The sequence below is a fragment of the Oryx dammah genome, unplaced genomic scaffold (genome assembly GCF_014754425.2).
Source record: "Oryx dammah isolate SB20612 unplaced genomic scaffold, SCBI_Odam_1.1 HiC_scaffold_2, whole genome shotgun sequence".
In the NCBI taxonomy this organism is placed as follows: Eukaryota; Metazoa; Chordata; class Mammalia; order Artiodactyla; family Bovidae; genus Oryx; species Oryx dammah.
Window position 1 is genome coordinate 173,971,635 of NW_024070186.1, and position 21,785 is coordinate 173,993,419.

The following is a 21,785-nucleotide window of genomic DNA, read 5'->3' on the forward strand; positions in this document are numbered from 1 at the left end:
GTTCAAAAGCATCAATTCTTTGGTGCTCAGCTTTCTTCATAGTCCAACTCTCACATCCATACATGACCACTGGAAATACCATAGCCTTGACTAGATGGACCTTTGTTGGCAAAGTAATGTCTCTGCTACTTAATACACTGTCTAGGTTGGTCATAACTTTCCTTCCGAGGAGTAAGCGTCTTTTAATTTCATGGCTACAGTCACCACTTGCAGTGATTTTGGAGCCCCCCAAAAATAAAGTCTGACACTGTTTCCACTGTTTCCCCATCTATTTCCCATGAGGTGATGGGACCAGATGCTATGATCTTTGTTTTCTGAATGTTGAGCTTTAAGTCAACTTTTTCGCTCTCCTCTTTCAATTTCCAGCAGCAGCCTTACAAACTGTTATAGTTGTCTATGGTCATTAGATTGCTGACAAGACCCCTCCCATCACACGCAATCACATTTTAAAACTTTCAAGATAAAGTTTAATCAGTAGTTTTAATGCACATTTGTTAGAGAGAGCTGCACTTTAGCAATTATACAGATATCTCCTGCAGGTATTAAAATTATCAAAATATATTAAAATATTCAAGAAGTATGCAAATTAGCAGCATTTACCTAAGATGAATATATTAGCATATTTCAGTATAACAGGGAAAGAAAACAGAGCTTCCAACACACACACACGCACACACACGCACACACACTGCACAGAATACTTGACTGTTCTCAGAAGCATGCTGAAGGCAAGAATGTGCTACATATAAATTCTTTAGGCAAAAATGCCAATAATTTAGAATTTTTAAAGTGAGGATGGAATGAACTTTCATTTGTTCAAAATTCCATACTAGTTATTAGACTTAAATATTCATAAACCTTAAAAAGGTATGAAAAGCTTGAAAAGCTCATCAGTTTCATAGTTTTTAAAAATACCCTGTGTTAATACTAACTGTAGAAGAGCAAAAAAAAAAAAAAAAGTCTGGCAAAGGTTCAAGTAGATAGCCTTGTGTTAACTATGGTGAGCTTGCTTTGTTTCTAAGAACAAGGAATCCATCATTTTTGAGTAATGAGAGAGTCCTGGGGGTGGGAAATAGTCTTCGTAACAGCAGCTTTCTAAAAGCTGCACCCACCTTTAAATGGCAGGCTATCCCAAGGAAAGGTTTAATGAGCCAGTGAAAGGAAGGAAAACACGAGAAGGAGGGCACAGACAGCCCATTACAACACTACAGTACTTTGGAAAAGATTCTGAAGGTATTGGAATGAAAACTCATTAAACTGTAATCAAGGCTTATGTGAAAAGGTTTAAAGCTATCAATTTCAGGTAAGCTTATGCTGAGGTATTTATTGCATAAGGTTTTTATGGTAACAGAAGTCTTAAGAGATATCTACATGTTTTGTAAAATGAAATTAAAAATTTTAAGCACAAGAAAAACAAGAGCCCTTAAAACTATGAATACCTACATTTAAAAGCTCCAGCATTCAGTCTAGTTGGGTACACTGCCAAAGGCTGGCCTGATGCTGCAGCCCACGTGCCCCCAACACTCAAATACTCAACAGCCCCTTCCAGCCTGGCTCCGAACCGTGAAGTGCCATTCAGAGATCTCAATGCAGGAAAGGACGTGGCCTTTGGCAGAGTGAGACACACTCTGCCTCTTAATCTTGATGGCACAGAACCCTCTACCAAGTCTCCAAACCCAGGACTAGAAGGGAATGGAAGGTTGTGACTATCCAGGCCCTTAAAGCAGCTTCCCCTGAGTAATGAGGCTGTAGCAACGAAATCCAGCCTGCCAAGCTGCGGCTGCTCCCCGATCAGGGGCTCAATCCAAGGCCCTCGGGGCCTTCCTTATTCACATGGCAGGAAGGGCTTTTCTCTGTCATACAGTATTACTCTCATATTACATACTACCACGTAACTGAAATTACATAACCATCCTCTCCATGCTCCACCATCTGTTTCAAACATGATTCCAGGGTTTCTGCATTTTAAGTCTACAGAACCATTCACAAGAGTCACTGCTTCTTAAGGGAACACCTCTCAGCCTAAACTCCCAGAACCTGGTTCAAAAGAACAAACCCAGGCTCATGGACTGATGACCTTCACAGTTAACTTTAAAAGACGATACAAGAAAGCTTGTAAAAACATGAGTGGTCTCTCCTAATTTCGGTTGAAAAGCTTCAGAGTCAGTGTTTTGGTCAAGTTGCCCCTGAGCTGCTGGGTTACAGGCAAAAGACGTGGTTTTGAACCTGCTTTTCTAAGTTACTAATTCCCTAAACAGGGATCTGGTAATGTAAACACAGCCACTGGAGCTGCATGTACGGAGCCACTTTCAGGAAAGGCCCAAACTCCAGAAAAATATATTGTAAAATTTCCGTTAAAATCCCCGACGGATATCATAGGCTAGCAGGTCACCAGGCCAGCCTGTAAGCCACAGGCGGCAGCATCTCCCCGTCAGTCTAGCCGGTTCCTCAGATCCCTCTGGGCTTCTGTGAGTTTCTGGATTAGATAACGCTTGTCACGACTTTCCTAAAAACAGAGATAGGTTCAACAGCACAGTCAATATATTTGGAAACAAATATTATTTCAACCCAAGAAATTACCTATCAGATTCAAGGCCAAGGATCCAAACTACTGGGCCTCCAGTGACCTCCAAACTGTCTCACTCTTGTCCTTCGGGCGGCCCCCCACCCCAGTCCCCGGTCCACAAAGCAGCCTTGTAAAAATGTTCTTTTAAAAATAAACATCAGACTTGGACAATACCCTCCAGTGGCTTCTTATCACACTCAGAATTAAACCCAGACTTCTCACCAGCACCCTCAGGTGGTGCTGTGACTCAAGCTCGCCTTGCCTTTCCCATCATTTTGCATCCTCTGTGCAGACTGCCCTTCCTCCTGGGCCCAGACCTCACTGTTGTCTCTGCCTGTTACTCTCATACCCAAGACTTCCCATATCTGGCTCCTTCTCATCATTCAGGTCTCGGCTGTATCGTCACTTCCAGCTGAGATGGCTGCTATCTCAGCAGCCGATAGTCCACCAGGCCTTTCTAACTAGCTCATCTATACCATCTTTACAGCAGTGATTGCAATCAGAATGTATCTTTTTCCTTTAGCCACCGAGCAGTCCTGTCTCCCTTCTTCCCCTCTGCATCCCAGCACAGTATGAGGATGCACGTGTTGAAGGCACGGATGACTCCAGGACCTGAACACAGAGCTTCAGGAGTCCAGGCCTGAAGGCAGAGTTCTGGGGGAGTGGTGATGGAAGCGTCCCTCTCTCTCCCCGGGAGAAGCTCCCCATGTCTCCTTTCCGTGTCCTGCCATAAATGTCCCCGGCCCTGACCCCCGGGATCAGAGCTTTCTTACCAGGTTCAGCTGCTCTCGGAGCTGGACGACCACCCGCTTGTGCGCTCCGGCTAGGGCGATGAAGTAAAACATAATGAGGCTGCGACATAAGGCGAGAGGTCACTAGGGAGTTTGTACCATCTGAAGGCCACTGCAAAACGACCCGCCCCACTTGGCCTGGAACAGTTGTACTTTTGTTTGAACAGAAGAAAAAAAGAAAACCCACACCTCTCCCAAGCAGAGAGCATCAGAAAGAGCCAGAGAGGTTTTATCTGGCAATGGCAGCAGAGACCGATCCCTGCCTTGCTTTCCAAGTTAATACTAAAGCTCTTGAATCTCCGCTGGTGCACACGAGAGGGGAGAGAGGAGGAGACAGGCCAGAAGCTCAGCTCAACACAGAATAAAGTGACTGGATGATCGCTGTGGAGCCTCTCTGGCCTCAGCCCCATCATCTGTAAAAGGGATAACAGTAAAAGCCAGTGATAACAAGCCTAACACAATACAATTCTGAATAAAAGCAACTGGCAATTGCTCCTGTTTTCTGCACAGCCCCAGACCTCAATTGTGGGTGGTTGAAGTTATTATCTTTGAGAAGACAGACAAGTGAAGTGCAGGGCAAGTGCCCAGGTAAACAGCAGGCAACATCATCCACGAAGGGGAGGTGGCTGCCTGTTCAATCTCCCCAGAGAAGGCTGAGGAAATGAGGGCCACTGGAATCAGGGATGTCAGTCTTCTCTTCTGGAAGTCCCCATGGCCAAAGTCGAGAATGATCCCCAAAGATATGGAAGCCAGATCAGGCAACCACCACCAGATGGCGGCAGCCAAACCACAGCTGGAGTGAACCAACAAGGATGGCTGGATTCCAGGATCCGCGGGGTCCAGGCTAATGGGCTACAACTCTCACATCATTGTATTAATATCAAAGGTATCTTACCTTTAACAAATAAATTTTTTTAACCCTTTTCTTGCATCATCGTGGGATTTTACTGTAGTAATATCTACGTCATAGGATAAATGGTGACTGCAGGAGTTAGTACAGGTAAGCTACACTCAGCTCAGAGACTTGCGGTACTATAGTTTCCAGGAACACTGAACCAGTGAATTCTGAAACAATGGTCCCAAAGGAAATACAGAACAGGTTCCTTTGCGCCTCTGGTCACAACATTTTTGTCAGCTGATCAATACTTTCTTTTCTGTTTCTTGAGAAAGAAAGCTATTAATACATAATAACTTTCTATTTAAAGACACCTTATTTAATATCACTGAACTCACAGCCAATGGCACCATGATGTGTGCCCGAATGACGCTTATCTAACAAGCAGTCTCTGCATAAAACACATCCCAGACTTCGTACACTTAGAAAACCCTAGACAACACTTCATGTCTGCATGAACAGCGAAATCACCCACCACCAAAAGCATGAAATGCAAGAAACACGGCACTATAAACAGATCATAAAAATTTAGGATACTTAGTTACAGTCTGAGCTGTGGTTTGAATCCTGTGTCCTGCCAAAGTTCATATAAGTCCTAATCCCAAGGTGATGGTATTAGAAAGTAGGCCTGTGGGAGGTGATTAGGTCATGAGGATGAAGCCTTCATAAATGGGATTAGTGCCCCTATTAAAAAGACATCAGAGAGTTCCCTAGCCCCTTCTGCCATTACAGAATACAAAAAGTCTGTAAGCTGGAAGAGGATCTTCACCTGACCATATTGGCATCTTGATCCCAGACTTCCAGGCTCCAGAACCATGAGAAATAATATTTAGCGACCCAGTCTATGATATTCCACTACAGCAGTGGAATAATACATGCACTGAGACACTATATATCGAAGCAACTCAGTGTTTGTTACTCAATGCATGAGTAACGCACTCCATAAATAACCACAAAAAAGCATCACTGGTATTGATTTTTTTGGTTACAAAAGTATTTTAGCTAGTAAGCATTTTTATAATACATAAAAAATATGGAATTTATGAATAATGAGAATGGACAGTAATTAGAACATGCCTAGTACAAAGTAAGCCCTCAACACACATTTGTGATTAGAATTACTTTAACATGCAAAATGAATCACTGCACGAAAGCCCCCATTGCCTCTGCACCCAACCCTTGTCATTTACTGAGCCTTCACTAAGGGCCAGGTCCTCTGCTAAACACTTCACATGTGTAACCATGTGTCCTTCTTCTCACAGCCCTACAAGGTATGCGCCATTTTTATTCCCATTTTCCAGGTGAGGAAATCAAGACTCAGAGAGGAAATGTGATGACCTGAGGCCAACACAGCTTGTAAATGGTACAGCCAGGATTCAAGGGCATGCTCCTACACTGGTACTCTTCTCTCAGCCCAGTTATCAATTCCTTTTCTGAAGAGCAACTAATTTTGTGATACTAATAATATGCAGTAATACTAATAATATGCAGTGTTTATTGGGTTATATTTTATAAGTCAGCCATCTGGCTAAGTGCCTTATATTTGGGATCTCCAAATATAAGAGATCATAAGTGTTCATTGAACACTGAACCTGTTCAATGATATCCTGAAAGAATTACTATTATTACAACATTTTAGGGATTAGGTAAAGTACAGCCCAGAGAGGTTCAGTATCACACCAGTGTCTCAGGTGAGCTCCATTTCCCAGTGGAGAGCAGCCCAACAGTCTCAATGGAAAACACCTGCAGAGCCCAGGTAGTTCTCACTTACCAGATGATCATGAAAAAAGGCACTGCGAAGGCTTCCGAAGTGATGCCATAAACCAGCGCCTGCAGCGAGTTGGGGAAGGTGCTCACTGTCTTGGGGACCACTTCCCAGGTGGTGTTGAAGTTGGTGAACGGCCCACAGGCTTTGGAGGAAGGGATGCTGCCAGGACACAAAGCACGGGGCTCAGGCCAGGCCTGCAGCACAGGCTGGGCAGCCCTCCTCTGCACACCCACAAAGCTGCATTAACAGTGGCCCACAAGGAACTGCCTCACCTTACGGGCTTTCTGGAATATCCCAGTCAAAAATGCTTTACCCTGAAGTCTCAAGTCCCTAGACTTGATTTCCAGTTTACAAGAAATTGAAGACAGAAGGTCAAGTTAAAAAACAGTTACCATATATGATCCTGCAGTTTTACTCCTGGGCATATTTCCAGAGAAAACTCTAATTTGAATAGATACACGAACCCCAATGTTCACTGCATGGAAGCAACCCAAGTATCCATCAAGAGATGAATGAATAGGAAGATGTGGTACACACACACACACACATACACACACAATGGAGTATTACTCAGCCAGAAAAAAGAATGAAATAATACGATTTGCTGCAAATAGATGGACCTAAAGATTATCATATTAAGTGGAGTAAGCCAAACAGAGAAATGGTATGTGTCATCTAAAAAAAAATTAATGAACTTTTTTACAAAACAGAAATAGACCCACAGACATAGAAAACAAACTTATGGTTACCAAAGGAGAAGGTGAAGAATGGGTAGGGATAAATTAGAAGTTTGGGATTAACATATACCCACTACATACATATAAAACAGATAATCAACAAGGACCTACTGTAGAGCACAGAGAACTATATTCAGTATTTTATAATAACCTATAAAAGAAAAGAATCTGAAAAAGAATATATTTATATAACTAAATCACTTTGCTGTACACCTGAAACTAACACAACATTGAAAATCAACTATACTTCAGTTAAAAAAAAAAAAGAACCTGTTACTTGAAGATAGATACTCTGGTGATAGTCTAGAACAGCAATAAATTGAGCATCAGAAATTTTAAAAAAAGATCAAGATAAATGACACTGAGAAAACAGACAGCTCTAGAATGTGGGGAGACTACTCTTCAGCCTGTTAATTTAGAGGTGAGGAAACTCGCCTCGACTTTTTGAAGAATTAAAGGTTAAAAAAGACTAAGGAAACATGGTAACCAAAAGTAATGAGTAAAACCCGAAAAAGAGCCTCATTTACAAAATAAAGCTCTAAAAGACTATTTGGGGACAACTGGAGAAACTCAGCAATGGCAGGAATATGGTATTGGCATTAATTTTCTTAGGTGTGATAATGTTTTTGTGGATATATAGGAAGAATGTCCTTACTTTTAGGAAGTGAAGGTTTAGCTATTTAGGAATGAAATGTTATGATGCCTACAGCCATGGTGTGGTTCATCTGCACACACACAAAAGATATGCATCGAGAGAAGAGAAGACAAATGTAGCAGGATGCAAAAATTGGGACATCCAGGTAAAGGGTATATAAGCTGTTGCTGCTGCTATTTTTTTCAACTTTTCTATAGATTTGAAAATTGTTTAAATAAAAAGGGAAAAATAGACTTACAATGGGAAAAAAAAAATTAAGGCTTTCAAGAATTGCCTATAGTCACATCACAAAGTTCTGTGTAGGAAATTTTCTACTGTAGCCCTATTTTAGGGATAAAAATAGATTCCTGGAAACAACCTAAATGTTGTTTAAGAAAACAGATGAGCAATTTATGATTCGTTCATACAATGGAATAAAGAACCACCGAGAGGGACACACACACATATAGATATGACTGTCTTAGATAGAAACTAAGTAGCCGGAAACAAAATTGGAGGATGAATTTCCACCACATACTCGTCTATACTTTTCCAATTCTATGCCATGTGAATGCATTTCTTATTTTAAAAAGTCAAAGTTAAAAAATTAAAAGAACAAGAGTTCTGTATGTGCTGGCCTGGAAAAGGACATAATATAAAAGTGAAACAAATTAAGTTGCCAAACAGTATTATTCCATATGCATTAAAAAATACATTTTTCATAATAAATCTCTTTAATTTATACTCTTTTCTGTACTACTTGAATTTTTCAATGTATAACATACTACCATTACAAGAAACATTTATAGACTTCGGTCACCTGATGCGAAGAACTGACTCATTGGAAAAGACCCTGATGCTGGGAAAGATTGAAGGCAGGAGGAGAAGGGGACAACAGAGGATGAGATGGTTGGATGGCATCACCAACTCGATGGACGTGAGTTTGAGCAAGCTCTGGGAGTTGGTGATGGACAGGGAATCCGTGCTGCAGTCCATGGGGTCACAAGGAGTCGGACACGACTGAGCAACTGAACTGAACTGACACAGACTCAGTTTAAAAATAATAAAACCTGAGAGAGGAATTCAAAGCTCTAGGGTTTTCAATTAAAGATGAAGAAATGTGGCGCAGTGGTAAAGAATCCACGTGCCAAGGCAGGAGGTGCAAGATACGTGGGTTTGATCCCTGGGCTGGGAAGATCCCCTGGAGGAGTAGGAAATGGCAATCCACTCCAGTATAAGAAAAAAAAAGAAGAAGAAGAAATGGGACAAAATAAGATATATAAAATAAAGAAACGAAATTCCATGAGACTAAGACAAGGAGTGGCAACTACAGCCCACAGACCAAACCTGGTCCACAGTCTATTTTTTATAAAGTTTTACTGGAACATAGTCTTGCCTGCTGGCTTATATACATAGATGAAACGTAGGCTGCATAGGTTGCAACATAGATGATACGTAATCAGTTGAGCCCAATAAGTGCTATAGGAACCATATAGCTTGCAAAGGCTAAGTCGTTTACTCTCTTTCCAGGGTCTGGTATAAATGGTTATAACAGAAGAAGTGGCATCACTGGGTCTGGAACCCTCAATTTCTCATCCTCAGGACTGAGCATTTCCCCTTTCCAAATTCCGCTCTAGATGATACACTCCGTGTGCCATGTCTGAGTTGTCTTTATACCCCCAGCACCTAGAACAGTGCCTGGTACATAGAAGACACTCCAAATCTTCTCAGTGACCACGCATTATCTTTACAATCAGAAGCAAACAACCCCAAAGGCAACCAGAAGAGAGGTCCTAGGAAAAGGGATCGGGTGGAACAGACCCAAACAACACTCTCAAAACCAATGGGAAACCTCCAAGTCCAAGTTCAGAAGTGAACCAAGATATTTTAGCGTCCAGAGTGTGATTCCAAAACAAAGGTGGACCTGACGGCCAGGAGTGACTTACTGACCTCTGCTGGTGCCAATAAAGAATGCAAAGAAGGCTTTAACCCAAAAGAGGGGCAAGTCAAGGAGGGAATGTTCTAGAAAGAAAGTCATATTTACCGTGCCATGCTGATTGTCAGAGGTATAATTGCCAAGCACAGTCCAATCAGCAACACCAACAGGAAAAAGAAATTAGAATTGGATGCTCTGAACTGCCTCGGAGAGGGTCTGCAGGTATAAAGAAGACTTATCTAAGGAGAGAAAGGAAGAAAGAGGAAAAATGAAGAGCACTGCTTTTCTGAGGATAAATGAGCACAGTCATGCATTACAGTGGGAATATAAATTGGCTATAACCTTTCTAGAGGGTAATCAGCAATATAGACCAAAATGAAAAAAATCGCCAAAACACATGTATATGGTATTTACTGCTACAGTTGTTGATAACAGGGAATAACTGAAAGCAACCAAAGCAGCTATCACTGTGGTTCCTTAAAGGTCAAAGTGACCCATACAATGGAAAACCACCTAGCCCTTAGAAAAAACAAGAGCGCTTTACATCGTATAAGGCACTGTCAAATGAAAAGTCGTGATGTCAAAACTTTGTACTGTATGATCTCACTTGTTTTTTTTTTTTAATGTATTTTTAAACATTTTACCATAAATTTCTTTTCTCAGCTTTACTGAGGTATAATTGACAAATAAAATTATAAGGTAGAGTATACAACGTGATATATTTACAGTATACAGCATGACGATTTGAAAGGATTCAAAAAGTATTCTCCTTAGGGGTTTAAATATGTATTAAATATACACATACCAGAATAGGAGATACTTTGCTTGCATTTTTACGTGAACATGGATTTTTCCTATATATTAAGTCTTTACTGAATTTGTTCCAGTACTGTTTCTGTTTTTATGTTTTTGGTTTTTTTGGCTATGATATGTGGGATTTCAGGCTCTCTGACTGGGGACTGAAACGTCACCCTCTGCACTGGACCCCCAGTGCTTAAGTTCCTTTCCTATATATTAAAAATAAATATTTCCAATGAGGGAAAGACTTGAAGGGGAGATTAGGTGGGGAGGGGGAGAGAAAGAGGCATATACTTCCTCCTGAGTATTGCAGAAAGCTACTGTCTCAGGAGCATCAAGCTCCTGTGACGGCGGCAGTCAGAGCATCTTGTGAGCCGAGGGACCCTGGCGTCTGGTCAGGGTGTCTGGGGGCAGCTGGCCCGTCAAGCTGGGGTGTCAGAACGCAGTCCAGTGCCTGTGACCCATTCTCTTACCCCTGCGCTGTCTTTACTTTGCTACACGCTGGGAAGCCACTGCCTAACTGATACTTTCTGGAAGAAGAAAAAGTTCCTACGAGCTTCCTGGCATCCACTCCTCCCGTGGTGACTTCAGCCAACTGAGTTTTCAAAGGAAAGCACTGGAACATTCTTCAAAGACCAAAACAGCTGGGTAGAAAGTCTGACCCAGTGAAAGGCCCGGCCTACTGGATTAAGAGCATAGGCTCTGGAGTGAGGTAAACTGGGTTCACATCTCAGGAGTCACTGATAAGCTGTGTGATCTTGGATCAGTTACTTAACCTCTCTGAACTTCAGCTTCCTAATTTATAAAATATGGTTACTACAGTACCTACTTTAAAGTATTACGTGATCATCTATATCGTGGTTCAGCAGAGTGGGAGGACACAGTATTATCATCACCTGTTAGTACTGTTGTACTTATTAATACTACTACTATTACTTCCATTTTTTAATTCCTAGGGCCTGGTATACTAGGTGCTCAATTATGTTGGGCTTATTAACAGAGGGTACCTCTAGAAGAAGGATGGAATACATACCTGCACTGTTTAAATGTTTAACAGTGAGCATATATTACATCTATAATTTTAAAAAGTTTGATTAACAAGCCAAGATAAATTAGTCATCTGTAGGGCCACTTCACCCACTGAGTCCTTAGTTCAGGTATAATGCCTACAATCTGTGAGCTGTTTGAGGAGCTACATAAATAATTGAGAACTGAAAATAAATGCACCAGCTCCAAAAGTCAAGCAGAAAATTAAATAATTTTAAATAATAAACCTTTTCTTAAATATCACCAAATGAACCACTGTAGACGCTTACTCCTTGGAAGGAAAGTTATGACCAACCTAGATAGCATATTGAAAAGCAGAGATATTACTTTGCCAACTCAACTCTTAGCTATATACAAAAACATTTAAACCATAGGAGCAAGACCATTCTTCAACTCTCAAAATGATAAAAATGTGAAAATCCATTCAAAGTTCTTTTTTCCACAATAAAAAATATATATATATCAAATAAGGGACACAATTCTGATACATCTGATGGGATCTGGGTGGGCTCCAGGCATGTGTGTGCTGAATGTCCTGCAAGATCAAGAATGGTCCGGGTTATCGACCCCTCAACCCCACCTCTCCTTACCTCTTTCACGTAAAAGATGATAATGAACTTTAAGGTTGCAATTGCAGGAAGAAGGGGTGAGAAAAAGGCTCCGATCCAGCAAATGGTTTGCCCGTAAACAATCCCCAGAACATTATCAGGGATGGCAAACTCCTGCTCTCCCCAGCACTGAAAAAGCTTCCAGGAGGAACAGTAGGTCACCAGGATCCTGCAAACAAACAGGACAGCTTACCACCTGGACTACCAGCATCGGCCAAGGCAGAGAAGCACATGCACACAATTAGGGCTGTTTCCATGCATACTTCTCATGCAAACTGTTAGTCACATGTCTAGAAGATGCAAAGTACAGTGAACTCTGGAGTCATTAAGACTAGGGTACAAGTCTCAGATCTATAGTTTACCAGCCAAGTAACATTAGACAAGGCTCATTTTTCTCATCTGAAATGTAGGAGGATTATAACACAGCCTACTGCACTGCACTGTATTGACAGTAAATGACCTGGGCAGTCTCTGTGTGCTGGCGTGCCACTCAATTCAAAAAGTACAGCGCTATTGTTCATCCACACAGATAATGGCTTACGAGGAACCTATCGCCCTGTATGCCACCTCTGGAATCCTAGAAACTTCCTACAGAAACCCTAGGACCAGGGGCCTGAGATAAATACACACAGCTATTCACTGTACCATTACCACATATTAGCAAAAATACTGGGTAACAACCTAAGTGCCCATCAGCAGGGGCTTCATCATCAAATTAGAAGCAATGTGTACAGCAGACTATTACACAGTCTTTAAAACATATGAGGAAAATATATGTGTCCTGACATGGAAAGTCATGGTATGTTGCTTGTGTGGGGGAAAAGCAAGCTGTTGACGCACATAGATGTAACATGATCCCATTTGTGGGCGAGAAAAGGACACTTTCAGCAAGACTGTGTGTTTACTTACATGTGTATTTATGCAAATATGCTTTTGTCTTCTTTTTAAGGATGGCTGGATCTACCCGCAGGTGTTAACATCGGCCACCTCTGAGGGGTGGGATGGGTCTGGGGAATTAGGGGTAAGGTAACACTACTCTCAGAATTTCTATATTTATTTAAATATTAAAAATTATAATATAAACATTCATATCATATTTGTGTAATTTTTTTAAAAGGACAATTTCTTTTTCAATGTTTACATTTATGGGTTTATTGAACTTCTGGCATAGGCCAGGAGCATTTGTACATGTGATTAAGTGAACAGTTTCACTAAAGGCTCAAGAAGATGCTGAGAAAAAAAAAATTTTTTTTAATGAAGGCATAGTAATGATAATCCTGATGGTGACAGTTAATGTTTTGTAGAGTTTTGTGGCATGGAGTGTTCTTAGTACTTTTATCTGCGTTTTGTCATTTAATCTTCACGAAAGGGGTATGAGATGGATACTGCCAGTATTCCCATTTCACAGGTAGGAAAACAGGCACAGAACTTAAAGTAACTTGCCCCAAGTCACGTGATGAGGAAAACGGGCAGTGCTGGGCTTGAACACAGATTAGGAAATGCAGTGTCCACTGCAGCCTGGAGAATCTCCACTAACAGGGCCCGCGGCTGTGACATGGCAAGAAGTCACCCTGAGGGCGTCCACCGGAAAGCAGCCTCATTTCTGCTCTTTGTGCTGCCTTTCAATGGGGCGCATAATGGACTCAGGGTGACTGCCTAGAGCTGTCTGAAAGGCGCCAGTGGTTGTCAAGTGGTTTCCAGGATGTGGAATCATCCAGCACTTTGTGAAGAGCAGCTGTGATGGGAGCCTGTTGTGGGGGAAGAGGGGTGGGGGGAGATAGGAGGGGTGCCCCTCACACTTACTTTCTAGGAAAATCCACAAAAAGTGTCACAGCCAGGATGATGATGAGGTCAAAGATCATCAGCTTGTACATTTCCTGCCCAACTTGGGTCTCCCAGCACTGAAACCAAGAGAGAAACAAGCCTGACTTGGAGCAGAAAAAGCCAGGTTCTACCGAGGTCATTTCCAGCCCCCGATCCTGTGCCCCTGGAGGCCACCAGCCAACACTCCCCTGAGCTCCAGCACGACTAGGGTTTTCAAACCCTTAGGAGTTCCTGGTGTTTCAGACTCAGCTACAGAGCAAGAAAGAGGATCACCTGGATTCACACCCTTGGCTCCATGGGCTGTTCTCTCGACCTTAATGCTACTGACCGCCCCCCACAAATGACCCACCTCGAAGGACGCCCCTCCCCCCAGCCTCACCGGGTAGAGTTTCTGGTTGTAGCCACAGAGCTCACACAAGTAGTTGTCACAGGATGTAATCTTGGAGCCCAGGGTGAACACCAGCACACAGATGGTGGCCAGCCGCATGAAGACACACCTGCAGGGAAGAGGGGAAGGTGGGGACCATGGGATGAGAAGGGCTTGGGCAAGCTGGCCCCTCGGAACAGGGCTGGGTGCAGAGAAGTTGCCTTTCTTAACAGCAAACCCACAAATGGGCACCGGGCTTCAGTTTCAGATGATAAGCAAGTTCTGGAAATGATGGTAGTGATGATGGCACAACACTGAGCATGTACTTTGTGTCACTGAATTACACATTTACAAGTGGCTAAGATGGTAACTTTCATGTTTTTTTTTATATATATATATATGTGTGTGTGTGTATATAAAATCACATTTTTTTAAATGCAAAAGAAAAAAAAAAATCAGAAAGCTGGCAAGTCCTGAGTCCATGATGATGTAGCCTGCTCAGAACAACTCCTGAAAAGAACTAACCGAATTTTCTAAGTGTCCGTTTGGAGAGATGGCTTAGGATATATTGAGAAGTGGGGAAAAAAGTATACTGCAGAGTCTCAGGTAGACACAATCCTATTTTTAAAAGAAAACAAAACGTGTGAATGTGGGCATGAACAACAGGAACCATGAAGATAAGGGCTGCTGGGGAGAAGTGGAATCAAGACAGGAGGGCAGAGGGCTCGTTTTCTTTAAAGATGGTTCACTTATTGTTTGGTTTATAATTTTTAAAAAATTAAATGAAATAGAAACATTAAAAAGCGTGTGAGTTGGGGAGCAAACCTATACCATCCATCTGATATTCTGTCCTCCTGGGAGGTGTGAGTACCCAGCATTGCCAGGGATGCTTCCATAACTCAAAACTCATTTGGAATCTAATTAAAAAGTCTGAATCCACAGTCATTATGATGAGCGGATATAGAAAAACGAAAGACACATACAGCAACAATGATCTAAACCCCAAAGAAAGAACATTATATAAGACAAATGCCCCAGCTTCTCTCACAAACCAATGGCATAACACAAGGGCAGGGGGATTTTTGAAAGGACAAAAGGGATTTAAGAAACATTAACAACCCAACACAGCAGGGGGCCTTTCTCTGGATCTTGATTTGAATAAACCAAGACCAACCAATCACAGAAAGTCCTCTGCAGCTCCATCAGGGACCTGACAATTCTATGAGGCGTGATGACGGCTCTGTTTAAAAAGAAAAGTCCTTGTCACTTTAGAGATACACTGAAGCTTTTACAGGTGAAACATGTTGCCTGAGATTCGCTTAAAATATTCCAGCAGAGTGGGGGAACCGCATGAGAGAAGACTAGCAAAATGTTGGTAAACAGTTGGAACTAAGTGATGGACACACATAGGGGGTCATGATACTGCCCTATTTGAAAATTTCCAAGATAAAAAGTTTTCTTTTAAAATGCAAATACCATCTGAGGCATTTGAGAAGCAGAAAGAGAACGTTCCAGTTTCACACAGTTCCCACCTGGTCCTCCTAAACTCATGTGTGTTAACTCCCTGGGTCCAGCTTTACACTGGGCATTTATTATTTTTTTAAACAAAACCGAATATTTTTTAGTATGAGAAGAGATATTACAACAAATTACCAAAGGGCAACAGGAGCACACACAGTTGGTGTCTGGGCCACTTTTTTCTCAGCATTCACTCCAGCAAAAGTCTCAGGTTCCTACAGCAGGTTTCTAGTGTAACTCTCTTCTCACGGCCCACGCGCTGGGGCCGTGGGATAGAAGTTGTGGGGGAGTTAATGCCCTTGGGACTCAGCCACCCTTAGGCAGGGGAGGGTGAACATTTGTTGAAGGACAAACATTCTACTGAGTAGGAAAACCCTAAAGATATTTTCCATGCAAACTCCCTGAGCTGTACTGCAGAAGCGAGCCCCAGTTATAACTTCCCAAACAGCATACCCTTTATTAAACTGCCTTCCCTTCTCTCCCACTTCCTAACTCTCCTGCTGGTCATTCTAACATTTTCAGAGCAACATTCCTCCAAGGACCCACCCTATGCCCTCAGCTGTCAGTGTGCTAATAGATGAACCAAAAATACACTACAGCTGAGTAGACGCTTAAGTCAAAGAGATTTCTCTGCATGTGAAAACTCTGAGTCATTTGTGGAGACTATCTGAAGGCTGAAGAGGATTTTTGACCCAGCAGGGAAAAAGGTACCACAGTTGATTAGCACTGTCTGCTGTGGGCAGGGGAGGTGACAAGTGGTGACCTGTTTGGCATGCCTAGGTATTACCTAAGGATTGTCAGCCGGATCTCAAAGCCTGGGGAATAATCCTCATAGTGGATGATCTTGGCAAAGATTATCGGAGTGATAAAATTAGCCAGCGTGATCACAATGGAAGGCAGGTACAGAATCAAGAGGTTCTCTCCAAAAACCATCTTGTCAATTTCCTATGAAGATAACAAAACTGGTCAGGAGTATAATAAATTGCATCACAAATGAATTGACCTTAAGAGAACACAACCATACATGTGTCAAATCATTATGCTCAACACCTTAAACTTACACAGTTGTTGAATGTTAATTATATCTCATTAAACTGTTAAGAGGGAAAAACACCCAAATACATTTAGCAAATGAAACAAAACATTTTTTCATTCAACATGGCACCTAAAAACTAAGCAATCTTCTTCCTTGGGTGTTCAAACAGAGGAACCATGATCTAGTACCATACTGAAAGAAAAACAAGCTCTACTGGATTTATTAAGGTGAAATATTAAAAAACCCATGCATTCTGGATCAATGGGTGATTTACAGCATTTTCAAGGCTGTAATTTTATTTTTATCTCAGATAGCCATATATGTCACCAAAATTCTATTATTACGAAAGGAGAGAATGGCTATTCCAGGTCAATTAGCACTACAGCCTTGAACATGCTGTAAATTACCCACTGATACACAATCTATCTCCCTAGGTAAATGGCTGTCTATCTGACTAAATCGTGGCCAACGGGACATAAGTAGAAGTTTTCAATGCAACCTCCATGTGCTGCCCCCGATCTCCTTCACTTCCTCCCCACTGGCTGGTGGGCTACCCTGTGCCATACAGGAGAAGGCCACGTCCTAAGGAAGGCAGGGCTACAAGATGGAAGGAACCTGGGGCCCTGACGGCTGATTTCATGAAGCAGAGCCACTAGACCAACTAGGATTTTTAAAACCACTGTTATTTTAGGTAAACTGAGGCCCCTTTACCTACTTACTAAAGTAGTACAGTTGGGGCTTAAATCCAGGCAGTCCAGCCTAGACTTGAATACTGTAAATCCCAGGAGGAGTAGGTATCCCAAACACACAATTTTGGATGCTTTTTTTCCCTATTGAAAATAAAAAATTGGTCAGTCTGATTTTAGGTTTTTTGTCATATCAGCCAAATGTATATTCCCGTATGTAAAACAGAATGATGATAGTTATCTCCCTTGCACGTTTGCAATACACTTAGCATACATCACGCCCTACCGGAGTAAAAGTTAAATTGACTTGCACGGAGCACTTACTTTTTTCATGTGTTCTTGAGAGAATATAGTTGCTTTGTAGATTGCATAAAAGCATGCTGCTAAAACGGCCAGCACAATACAGTTCAAAAATAGTCTCAAAGAGTAAATTCGTATCGTTTCTTCTGGGGTCCTTTCTGCTATTTTTTGCCGTATTCTTTCCTCCTCCAGATCTGCCTGAGAACCAAAGAAAACTCATTTGTGAGCACTGGGATGAAGGGATATTTAGGGGTGGAAACTGTGACTCATCGGCATACCCTCCCTCTCGATCTCTACAGTTTCCTTAAATACTCATCTCCCCCAGGATACCCTCTCAGACCAAGCCCAACCAGTTTCCAAGTCTACTAAAAGCTTAAGTGAAGGCAGAACCTCCTATTAAGATTGCAATTAGATTTTGCAATATATGTGAAAACTGAACTATAACCCATTCAGGACATTATCTAATATAGTAATTATGCAGTAGGCATTGTGGAGCTTCCCTGGTAGCTCAGCTGGTAAAGAATTCACTTGCAATGCAGGAAACCTTGGTTCAATTCTTGAGTCAGGAGGATCCCCTAGAGGAGAGCATGGCAACTCACCCCAGTATTCTTGTCTGGAATATCCCCATGGACAGAGAAGCCTGGTGGGCTTCAGGTCATGGGGTCACATGGAGTCAGACACAATTGAGTGACTAAACAGCACAGCAGGCATTATTTCTTTAAACAAAGAATACACCTGGTTTGATTCCTTCCATCTCACGTTGTTAATCTTTTGATATCATCTGTCTCTCCTCCTTTTGGGGCAAGTTTGACAAAGATGATGTTTGTTACTCCTTTTATCCTGATTAATTTGGAACTTCTGTATTTTCATATTCTCTGCATCCACCTTATCATCACAGCATTCATATTTCTATTTGTCCTGTTTTACGTTCTGTTTCTCCTGGTTTATGACAAGTTCTCATCAAGCAGAAAAATAACAGTGCAAACCAACAAGGACCTACTGTATAACACATGGAACTCTACTCAGTATTCTGTGATAATCTATATTAGAAAATAATCTAAAAGAGAAGGAACATATGTATATGTAATAACTGAATCATATTGCTGTACATCTGAAACTAACACAACTTTGTAAATCAACTATACTCCAACAACATTTTTTAAAAAAGAATCAGTTTTCTTCAACTAGGATTAAAATAAGTTTCCTAAATTAAAAAAAAAAAAAATTCTGAGAAGGGAAGATACCACCTCTTTGCCCAGCTCCAGTTCACCAGCTTTATGCTTGGAGCTAAAGTGATCAACCTCAGGAAGTAGTTCTTCAAAAAGCTCTTGAAAACCTCACAGGGGAAGGTACCTAAGCAGGACAGCCCGGCCCTCACTCGCTCCTCTGCAGGCTGCAAACCCAGCTCCCGCCAAGAGAAAGCCGAGCAGCACTCACCCGGAGCTCATAGCGCAGGCTGCTGTGCTTCAGGTCCGCCATGCTGCGGTTGGTGATGCAGAAGTCCCAGCCGGCAAAGATCTTGTTGCAGTAACTCTGGAAGTGCTCCTCACTCCGGATCAGGTTGATTTTGAACCCTTCCACCGACCTGACCCCAAAACATGATTATCCATTTTATGACAACAACAAAACACAGGCCTGTGGATTGGCTTTGTCTAAAATTACAAGGCTATACACGTGACTGCACCTTCCACCGATTTTGACATGCACGGCCCAGCTCTGGACCATTCTAAACATGGAGCAGACAACCAGGCATCTCAGTGTTGAAAATCGGTCCCTTTATCCATTCAATGACCTTTTTCCACAGATGGAATATAATCCGAACTCAACACACCCTTGAGTCCTACAGGATCCTGCATGGCACCATCTTTCCTCCCAGAGAGTCACTCTGCTATAATGACAATAGCTTTTTTCTTTTCCATAAACACCCAAACCTCTCCTGCAGCCTCAGGGCCTTTGCATTTGCAGTTCTCTCTGCCCTCCCCTCTTCCTATGGCTGTCTTCTTATTCCCTGGGGTTTCACTCAAATATCCCTTTCTTCCATAGATTCCCCCACCATCTCATCTAAAGTTGTGGTTTCCGACTTCAAGTCAGTCTCGTTACTTTCCCTGACAGCAATAACCTAACCTACAATCATGTTATGTAACGTGTTCACTGTGTTTGTAAGTCCTCATCCTGACTAAATTTTAAATTCCTTGATGACAAGTACCCTGGCTGTCCTGCTACGTTTATATCCAGAGGGCCTGGATATAAATATAGCCACTATCCATCTGATGAATAAATACATGAAAAAATGACTTAAACAGAAAAATAACCAAATATTTAGTGAGCACCTGCTTAAGTTAGACACAACTCTGTTGCACAAGTTCATAATCAATACTCATGCAAATGCTTTTCTGGAAAACATACTCTGGCCCTTGACATAGCGATAAAAACATCAAATGCCACACACTCTGTAGACAAACCAGGGTATTTTTAGGATTCGCTACTGAGTTGTGAACACAAGTAGAAGTGGAAGGAATTATAGCAATCAGTCATTCTGCCAGAAGTTCATAGCAAGGCATTTATGTCAGAACCAGCTGGGCTGCTTTTCCAAAATGTAGACTACCAGGTGATTCCATATCCTGAGATTTTTAATTCAGTATGTCTCATGGTGGGGGAGGGTGCATCCAGAATTATGCTACTTATAAAGCTCCATGGTGATTCTGAGGTCCCACTCCAGTTGAATGGTCTGATTTAGACCAAACCTATATTTTACAGATGAGAAAACTAAGATCTAGAGAAGGGAAAAATTATTTCCTAGGTCCAGAGGGCTAGAGGCAGAACTGGGGCTAGTTGAGTGGTGATGATGATGGTGATAATGATTTTAATTTAATAAATGTCTACAAGGTGCCAAGCCCAGTGCTAAGTTCTTTACCTGCCCTGTTTCAGTTAATCCTCCCAACAACCCTTCTAGGTCTGTGCATTTCACAGACGAAGAAAATGAGGTCCAAAGAGGTGGAGTGACATTTGATCCTTGGTCTCTGGACCCCAAGTCCACTCTCTTTGCTACCCTATAGCACTTCCTCCTCACTGGGGAGGCCGCTCCCCATTACATCACAGGCACCCTCTCTGCAGGCCTTACCATGAAACAATCAAGGCCATTAGGTGAAAGAGCTCAATTAAGACCCGCAGGTGGATTCACTGTTCAGCTAATAAAGCTTCTTCTTCAGGGCCCCTTCCAAGGCCCCAGAAGCACCTCTAGCAACACGTTCATGAGGTCTTGTTTTTATTTTTTATAACATGCAAAAGATATTCCCATGCCCTTTGTCTTACAGAGGTTCCCTCCATATTGTCTACACAGAAGGTCCATAAAACTTGGGTCTGCCCCTACCACGAGCACAAACAGCAAAGCCAGAGCCCCAGTCAACCAACATTTCTTTACCAAGCATCTTTCCGCCCTCACGATGAGCGGAATGACTGCTCTTTCCTGTCAGTGCACTGTCTGGTGGGGGATAGACACACATCAGTTCATTTTCATCCCATAGATTCTGACTCAGGACACAAGTACCTAGCTGGGCTCTGGGGTTTTCTCTGTGGTGGCGAAGCCTGGTCTCCATGGGGGACAAACTCAGACTTTACCAGCCTGGTCTCTTTTACATCTGTAATAAGGAGCTTCACAGCCCCATGGCGTATAGCACTGCCTGGCTTTATAGGGACAATGAAGTGGGTAGGAGAGGTGTTCATCCAAGCTTCCCACTTGCGTTGGAGACAGTAAGCTGCCCATCAGGAATGTGTGGCTCTCCTTCCATAGCATAGCACAAGTGTTGGGAAGTGGCTGCCAGGCAAGGACAACATTTCTCAGCCTTCCCTGCAGTGAGCTGTGATCATGTGACTAAGCTATACTGATGGAATGTGAGTGAAGTCCATCACTCTCAGGCTGAGCCCAGAAACGCCTTCCCTGTGATTCTCCTCCAAGGTCGTTTTCCCTCCCAGCCCTCCAGAGGAACAGGAAAGCCACCCGTGCAGACGATGGCTAAGCTTCAGTCAGCCTGAGCTCTGGCAGGACTGAGAAGGAGTCTTCTACACTAACCTGCGCCCACTAAGAACGTCACGTAAAGAAGTTTACGTGTAACTTTCATCGTGTTGGGCCACTGTACTTCCGGGGACAGTTGTTTGTTAAAGTAACTTAAAATAATTAATATTCCTCATTTTTCTTGAAATTGACATCTCCCACTAAAATATCTGTCCACCATGGGAAATGCCACAATCACATATGACCCTAACCCATTGGCCAC

The 21,785-nt window shown here is 42.4% G+C and overlaps 1 protein-coding gene across 1 annotated transcript in view; it reads right to left on the reverse strand.

The window, feature by feature from the left end:
* Positions 1–444: 444 nt before the first annotated feature.
* TMC7 (transmembrane channel like 7) overlaps positions 445–21,785 on the reverse strand; it is a 55,164-nt gene continuing 33,823 nt past the window's right edge. Inside the window, exons 7-16 of the mRNA XM_040257083.1 lie at positions 18,949–19,096; positions 17,536–17,709; positions 16,277–16,434; positions 13,984–14,101; positions 13,584–13,681; positions 11,763–11,949; positions 9,436–9,566; positions 6,024–6,179; positions 3,340–3,418; positions 445–2,506 (exon numbers count right to left, since the gene is read on the reverse strand). Coding sequence (XP_040113017.1) covers positions 2,432–2,506; positions 3,340–3,418; positions 6,024–6,179; positions 9,436–9,566; positions 11,763–11,949; positions 13,584–13,681; positions 13,984–14,101; positions 16,277–16,434; positions 17,536–17,709; positions 18,949–19,096 — 1,324 coding nt within the window. The 3' untranslated portion in view covers positions 445–2,431. The remainder of the gene's footprint in view (positions 2,507–3,339; positions 3,419–6,023; positions 6,180–9,435; positions 9,567–11,762; positions 11,950–13,583; positions 13,682–13,983; positions 14,102–16,276; positions 16,435–17,535; positions 17,710–18,948; positions 19,097–21,785) is intronic.